This window comes from Metopolophium dirhodum, chromosome 1 (assembly GCF_019925205.1).
Source record: "Metopolophium dirhodum isolate CAU chromosome 1, ASM1992520v1, whole genome shotgun sequence".
In the NCBI taxonomy this organism is placed as follows: Eukaryota; Metazoa; Arthropoda; class Insecta; order Hemiptera; family Aphididae; genus Metopolophium; species Metopolophium dirhodum.
The window spans coordinates 13,947,824-13,956,909 of record NC_083560.1 but is presented as its reverse complement, the minus strand read 5'-3'; the positions used below and the strand labels follow the sequence as shown (position 1 = coordinate 13,956,909).

General features: G+C 32.0%; 1 protein-coding gene across 1 annotated transcript; it reads right to left on the bottom strand.

The window, feature by feature from the left end:
• Positions 1-4,007: 4,007 nt before the first annotated feature.
• On the bottom strand, positions 4,008-7,619 carry LOC132937555 (uncharacterized). Its single transcript, XM_061004378.1, has 4 exons — positions 7,373-7,619; positions 6,266-6,454; positions 5,305-5,447; positions 4,008-4,439 (listed from the first exon to the last, which is right to left on the bottom strand). Exons 1-4 carry the CDS (start codon positions 7,470-7,472, stop codon positions 4,206-4,208), a joined length of 666 nt encoding a protein of 221 aa, XP_060860361.1. The 5' UTR covers positions 7,473-7,619; the 3' UTR covers positions 4,008-4,205.
• Between the last annotated feature and the right edge of the window lie 1,467 nt (positions 7,620-9,086).

The following is a 9,086-nucleotide window of genomic DNA, read 5'->3' as shown; positions in this document are numbered from 1 at the left end:
TTTAGTCAAACATTTGCTGTATGGGTTGCTTCCGCCTTTCACTATCCTGTTCCGCATCGCGAACTATTTCGTGTTGTATACCTATACATTTTCATTGATTTATTTTATATTCGTTTTTATTTATACAACTGCTGTGACTATTATATTTACGTTCCTTGTAATGGTCCCCCCCACACACTGCAGCAGTGGTGTTAAATTCTATTGTCTTGGCTTTACCGCCGCGGTGAGCGGTGAAATGTGACCTGCAGCAATTTACCGCCACCGCTGCAATCAGGCCCGGATTAACACTGTCGTAGGCCCTAGGCACAGTACAATTAGACTTAAGTGCATACACGCAATATGGCCCTACAGTGTCCAGTGTTTAAATGGTTAAGAAACCTTCTGTTTGGAAGAGGAAGTGTCAAATCTTAGTGTTAATCCTTTAAAAACAAAAAACATTTACAGCATAAAATCAAATTTTCTAAACTTTTAGAACTTTTTAGTTACATGATAACAATTTTAACAGATCTTAAATACAATTAATTTTACTCCAAATATTATATACAATTATATTGTCGAAAACCATAAAAATAACAATTTATTTTATACCATTTTGCATATTTATTTAATAGGTATAATACTGTTGCCGCCGCAACATAAGAATTTATATATAAGCATATAGGATATCGGTCACGGGGGAACAGCTGCAGGTCATACAGACACTCACATATCACTATTTCATATTGTTTTATTATTGTTATTATTATCGTTGAATTTGTCTTGCGGAATATATAATCATATGTAGATAAAGCCAGAGCGTTATCGTACGCCGCCTCGTCGGCTGCCGAATAATATTTTAACACGGCCGCCGTGATTTTTGTCTTTCACCGTACGTTGATGCGGCAATATCAGCGTGTACCAATATATTATTATTATAAAGGTATTACAATTTTTATTTTGGACAGAAAGGCCATTCAATGTTATAATTTATCCCAGTTGCCATAAGGGCTGTGATTTGTTATTATTATAATATCTTTTATACATTTGGTCTACGGAGAGTTTTATTATATATTTTGTACTGCTATTATTTAAATTTGTGAATTATACAGCAACTTACTTACCAGAAACCGTGTTTCAATTTTTTATTATTTTTGTATACACACCCACTGTTCGAACACAGACGCGTTTTCGTGCCACCGTTATTTCGGCATACGTCCTCAAACTTCGGATGCCGAAGTTCACGAGGTAGCTTACCCCCTCCGCGGCCGTTCAGCGCCGGGCTGTTCGCGCCACCGCCGTGTGCTTTGTACCGCGACTTTTGTGCGGGTTCAGCCGGTGCCATTAGTCAATAGACCCCCTTGGCTTTGTGGCGTTATCTTCGGAGCAATCGCTGTCGCCGTTTCCAGTGACGGACACTTTCCGGACCAGTATCAACGTCAACGACATAATCGGAGAGGTTCGGCAGTCAGCATAGACAAGTCTGTTTTTCTTTTATATTATGTTGAAGCGCGGCATAGTAGTCGTCACTTATGTTATTATTCGTATAATTATTAGGGGCGCCCGTGATTTATAGTCTATTGTTTTTGCGGCATAATCGCCAATTATGGTTATTATTATAATATTAAGTGCCTAGCGCATTTGTACTCGCAATTGGAGTTTATTTATTATTTACTATTATATATTCTTGGCTAACCCTTCCCGCTCCTGTGCCCAACACAATCGCGAGTCGTTGCCGACAACCGCCATACTCGTAGGATCGGTAGCGGCGCAAACACCCACACACATACACATAATACACAGATATACATAATTACACAACACGCACTACATTAAGTAGTTGCGTCGCCGACAGTAATAAAATTGCTAGAAATGGTACCTATATTACCTATATTTCAGGGTTGCATGAAGTTTTTTCGGTAAAGATCTTCTAAAAATATCCTCCACCTCAGAGCAGAGTTTTTTAAACGTTTTATTCATGGTTAGTACATTAGTTTTTACTGCGCACCACTTAATTTTGATTTTTTCATTTTGTTATGACCTCGAACCTATTTTCAAAAACACAACAAACCGATATAAAACTAACCTTTATGTACCTTTCTATATATTATAACTTATATGAAAATGATAATGATTTTATTTTATGAAAAAATAATTTGTAACGATACCTACATCTATAACAACGCAATTAAAATAAATCGTTTTAAATTGTTTTACTATTTTTTTTGCACCTAGCACGGCGCATGGCGCGCGGCTCTTATTATTTTCACCGACGGAACTGTATATGCACTTTGTCAGACGACAGACACTGCGATTTGAAACAATTAAATATAGGTACGGCAAAATTACCACTATCTACAGTTATACACATTAATTACTAACCAATTATATAAAAATAAAATAAAAAAACCTGACTTGCCTGTATTTTATTACTTTTATGAAAATGATAATGATTATATTTTATGATAAAATAGTTAAAACTAATATCATATTATAAACTATAATTATAAATTATCCGCGGGTGCGCTATTTGTTATTACAAGAGAAGTAATTTATAAAAGTTTTAATATGACGTAATAATAAACGTACATCTATCAAACACAAATACAATATACACTGACTATTGTACCATAAACTATAATTTATTAGAAAGTCGTACCTAATAAAAAAAAATTGAATTTATTCAGCGGTTATAGAATATTCAGAAGAAGACAATTTTAAACTTATTTATTTTTAGTATAGGTATCGTTAAAAATATCTTAAATGTCGATTGATGAGATTTCTATAAACGGCCTCAAATAGTTGGCACCTCAAATAGTTGTTCCTATCATCGGAATTAGGATTAAGTAAAAATGACAAACTTGGTATAACTTTGAAACATTATAGAGTTGGAAGTTATATACTTACGTAGTACGCACCTCGCGAAATCCGCAATAATCCACCGCAGGTAGATTGCTTACCTCACGATATGAATACTGCTCGCTATTTTCACGCTTTTTAATTTATCTTTTTTTCATGTAAATGTATTTAATTTAAATTCTATAAGTGCCTAATTGATTCTAACTTCTATTTATTTATTTGATAAATTTTAAATTTGATTTGTTACAACTGTTATAAGTTATAATATGTACATACTACATACAGTAGAACCCCAACGTATTTTATTTTATGATAGATTTATACTTTCATCAATAAAATGGTTTCTGACTTAAAGTAGTGTTCAAGTTTTAGTCGAGACGTTTGTGGCCAATTACACTTAGAAAAGGAAGCAAGACACATCGCGTAGTACTGACCTTCTATTCAAATACTCGTTATCGTGATCAGTTGTTTGAGAGAATAGCGACCTTACATGACCGTATACCTTAGTCACAAAAATGAGAGTTTTAATATAATTTATTATATTATAAGTACTGACAGCTGGTTTCGATATTTACTCGTTTGACGGGTTGACCTTTTACAAATTAGTTTTGATTCTGCACATACGTAAATACTCAGCAATTGTAAATTCTACAGATTTATGAGTAGTCGATTTTAGAGTTGGATTTATATATGCCAATTCCACCGGTACGTATCTTTCACCCGAAACACCATAGATAATAAAGAATTGTTTATTATCTATGAAAAAAATTTGTTAACTCCACAGATGTTAAAATCCACAGTTTACAATTGTTCTAAGTATTCCTACACGTCAACTCTTGAATCTCTTATTTAATTTATATAATATTAATTAGACTTCCACAAACTAATTATCATTGTTGGTTATTCTATGATTTTTAAAATTATTGTATTATATATGCAGTAATTTATAATATATAATATATTATATAATGATGTAAGAATCTACAAGTAAAAAAAAAAATGGTGGGCTGTATATTTATGTTTTTGGTATACCTAGTAAAAAAGTAACATCGGAGTTTACATTAAAAAAGTCAAAATCGCTGCAACTTCCATTTTATATAGAACTCACATACAAATAAAAATATATTTTTAATTTAATTTTAAAATAAATTGATAACTTCAAATACTAAGCGTGAAAATGTCTTTATTAAGTACTTTATAAAATACAATGTGTGAAAATGATAATCAAATTTAAAAGCAAAATGCCCATGGTCACTAATTTTATGGAAAATTAAAATGTTTTCGTTAGTTTATTAGTGTTTATTTTGAAAGTTATTATTTAAAAAATTAGAACCAGAGCAATAAATTGTTATGTAAAAACGTATAATCCATCAACCTGTTACCCAGTAATATCTAGACCCTGAAAAGTTCAGTTGTGTTGAATTTTTATCTTCTGATGTGGAGCGCTTATGTCGTAGATTGTCTCTGGGTTTGTTCAACCGCAACAACATTGATCCTTTGAGGGGCGTTGCCTTTGAATAAAACATCATGCGTGATAAGCCTTCGCACGATGTGGTACCACTAACTGCCATCATGTCCATCACGGAGTTCGTCATCTTGTACAACTTTTATGTATGCAAGGACAATATAAATAAAAAATAAATTAATCAATGTAAACAAAATACTATATGAGAAAGTTCAAATTATAGGGAAGCACGTATTGGTGGTAAAAAGCTCTATTTTTGTCATCTGCATCTAAAAATTACATCGTGGTTCTAGATCATTTTGTACGGTCAAGCATTAAAAGTGCAAAACGTGGACAAATAATACAGTCAGGAAAAAATTTTAATTTCAGAACGCGCACACATTGTACTGTTATGTAGTATATTATACATAAATCATATATATTGTATATATACGTTATATACATTTACATTAAATATATATATATTATGTGTATAATAGTACGTAGTGTCCTTGTTCTGAAATCTAAAATACGGCTGACCATACAAAGTATCCGCGTTATGCATTTTAAACACCGTACAAGGTAACCGTTTAGCCTATATCGTTCGTATGTTCTAATGAAATTTACTGTTATATTAATATAATTTATTATTTATGAGTAAACTGTAATTAAATTAGTTAAAATATTTAATTTTCATTAAATCTCGATGAAGCTATATAAAACTATACTCTGTCTCAAATAAGGGTGTAAGCTCAGGAGACTACTTATTCTGTAACACCACATAATTCTAATTCTTTAGCAATTATGTTACAAGACACCAATGTTTAGATTGTTTCAATTATTTGAGACAAAGTATACCTAGTAATGAGAAACCTGAAAACATATCGTTAACTAAATTAATTATGACAATATGGAATTAAAAAAATGGAATCATCTATTCTCAGTTCATTTTATAATAAATGCAAATATGTTTTCAGATGTACTGGTCGGAAAACCTAATATATTTGTAGGCACAATATACTTACGACACATCTGGTCTGGATTTTGCCCGCCGGTTTGAGGACAAGGCCGTTGAGTATGTACACTTTTCCATTGTCGAATTCTAGTGGCGGCATGGCAGATTGTGGTGTACAAGAAAACATCAACTGGTCCACATCTGCATAGTCGCCTAACGATAGAATAATAATAACGCGTAAGCTCGATGAAAGTGGTATGCCATATTTTTAAATCGTATTTCTACATTATAATTCATATAGTGATGAGCGGAGGTCTTACGTCTTATCCCTTAATGAATCATCAGACAATTTATCATATTATTGTGTTCAGTAGGGTCGTGTAGTCAGATTGTGTTTGTGTGTGATGGGAGTTGGTGAGGGGGGTGGTGACACGAAGGCCACAGACGAGATAGGTATAAATTATTAGAGGCAAAAAACTTTTTATGCTTATTTGTTGGTAGGTCTTTCAATTCTTTATCATTTAAAATGAAATTCTAAGAGAAAGATTCTTAAGAGGGCGTCACACCCGCAAGTGCAGGTATGACTCTTAATATATAAATATTTTTTTTTCTTTAATTTTATGTAGGTATTATTTTTTTCTAATTCAACATAAATAATTTCAATTTTTAACTAAAATGGCTAGAAATAAATAGGTACATTTAAATTTGTGTGATTATAATAGTATTTTTTTTTTTTAGTAAAAAAGTTATAAAAAGTGGAACCATCAAGCATTATTGTGTTATAGGCACATTTTGTGTATAACATAGTGACATATACCTATTTACCTATATTATAAATAAAGTACATTTTGGAAAAAAATACATGATCCTGCCTGGGCAATATGAATTGTAAATCAAATAGTTAACACTATATTTAATGTGCACGTGCTATATTCAGAATAGATGTATGTTATATTGGAATAGCTTTCTTGGAGTCGCAGAAACAGTGCAATATATTTTAGTTTAAAAAAATAATAAATTGATCAACGTACCTGACACACAAACACCGTTATTCAAACGGCCAAACTTCAAGCTGAACATTTTCATTTCGTTAGAGTTATGACGAGATCTAAATTCGAGTGAGGCACAACCTTTAACCGTTGACGAATCCTCACCATTGAAGATCACATCAAAATCTGCAGTTACATTTGGCGGACATCTGCTATGAATAGTTGGAAACTCTATAACACAGATATCAAATCAAATAGGTTTTGTATTTATAATTAGTAAACAGCGTAATAATAATTATTATAATATTATTATTATTTGTATTATTATAATTGGGTAATAGTAAGAAAATAATTCAGCGGTTCTTAACTTATGGTCTGCAGCCCCCTGGGGGTCCAAAATACTCATGTCGTGGGTCTGTGGGAGCCGTAAAACATAACTACGTAAATAATAAGGAACATTTTTTATTCTTATATATATATATATGTAAATAATAATATATAATAATAAAAATATAATATTATTATATATGAGATAGACCTTTTTTATTTTTATCACGCCAAAGACGAGATATAATTAAGTATTAAAGTGTTAGATAATAGGTGTAGATACTACACAAAATAATTGTATTATTAATTTTTATTTATCAGTTTTTCTAATTCATACGAAATTTACAGGTGTACAGCACTGTATTGTGCAGTCGTATATTTACTGCCACTAAGTGTAGATGATCAATCATACTCAATTATACCTTTTTAAAATTAAGTGCAACAAAAAAATTATAAATGTGTGTGTTTTGTTATATTTATGTATATAATTTGTAATATGAAATTGTTATAATTGCAGTTATAATAACATGAGATGTTTTGAAAAATGATATTTGAAAAAAAAAAGTAAGGCGGTCCGCGATTTCTAAAAAATCTTTTATTAGGGGTCCGTGATCTACAAAAGGTTAAGAACCGCTGATAAATGGCGAAATAATAATAATAATGAATTGTATAAAATTATACTTAAAATAAAAAAAAAATTTATCCGAAATCCAAAAAATTTTAAAAAATCGTTATTAAAATATATTAATTGTAATAAGCTGAGTCATATTAGAAGTTCAATTTAACGAGTAACGAGATTAGAAAATTCGTGCCAGTCCATACCTTCCATATAATCCACGTCGAGTCTAGCGTCGGTTGCCTCATTGGGAACAGTTACAGTTGCGACGATCATCATAATCACTGCTACAGTAAATATCTTCATTATTGCGTTGCCTTTGTAAAATATGCAAGAGAAAATCGAGAAGAAAATCGACTGAAGTCGAAAAAATGATCGGCAAAATATTAAAATATTTGGATGAGCGAGAGAAACGAGACGGGAAAACGGGTAAGCCGGTGAACTGTAAGTAGTCGGTACACGGATCGCAAAGTGGTAGCGAGACACCCTTCGCGAGCTTTTTTATAAGCCGCCCATCGGTGGTGGTTGTAGTGGTGGTCGTCCCCTCTGCCGGTTGCTTAACACATAACAATATCTGACGTATCACAGGCTTGCATCGATCAATACTCCCGCCCACCAAATAGTTTATATTACAGTAATATATTAATGTGTTCATTCGTATCTAACAGCGGTGCCGGCCCGAGGGCGTGTCGAGCGGGGTGCACGCCCCAGACCCGGCGTTTTACGGGGTTCGACAATGTGGGATCATATTATATATATATATCGATGGGGACTGGAAAAAAAACAACAGGTACCGTCTTGCTACCAGTAATATTGCTAAAAATTAATTTTCATAATAGGTACTTTTACTCTATAGAAGCAAAATTGAGCGAGTTCTACTCAGACTTGTAAACGCGTTTTGTCTATGTCTTACGTGACGTATTCACGGCTACGAATAAACGAGTCGAGCCACACCATCGATACTATAGGTACCCATCCGTTTACGAAGGACGGGTAAAAACCACGGTGTGTTGATACACCTTGGTAAAAACGTATACGTTTTTGACGAATAGTGTTATAGTGGTCAAACCCATCGGTTTTTAAACCGTATTACATTTATATCCAATAACTTATTTTAGCATCACAACAATGCCCGCAGGGCCTTTCAATGCGCGGGGCCCACTGCCAATGCATAGCTCAAACTACCTTCAACTGTAATGGATGGTGTTTAATTTGAATTCAATGATATAAAATCATTGTTTAAGAAGAACGATTCTGAGCGAAAACGGTCAGTCAGCCTATGATATTACCAAGTATATTTGATGATATTATTGGGAATCAAGTAATTTACATATTAACCTTTTTACGTGGAGCCTTGAATTTAAATTTTAATAATTTATTTTGTAGTTAAAAAGTTATAAAATGTTCAACTTTTATAGCTAAGGATTGAAAATTAAAAACAAGGTTCCACGTAAAAAGGGTAATATGTAAATTACTTTATTCACAATAATATTAACATATAATATGTTATATAATATGAATATTTAATTTTGTTAAGATTTGAACTTTAAATGGTTATAAATAAAAACAATGACTAAGGATTTTTATATTTTTCCCTTGTATTCAATTTTCAAGCATTTTTACCTCACAAATAAAGTTTTATAATAATCCATAGAAAAAAATACTAATAAAATTGGATACTGAAAATGCTACTAAACAGTTCAAAACAAATCAAAATAGTTTTAAAATTTTATCGTGTATAGAAAAGGCAAATATATACAATCCGTAAAAATTTCATGTATATACGTTCGTTTGTTTAAGAGTATCACCGAAAGCCAAAATCGATTTAAAAATTCCCGTTTATCCTTAATAAGTACCAACTAGATTCACTTTCCAATAAGAAAAAAATACTGTTGAAGAAAATCCAAGGACTTTTACTGT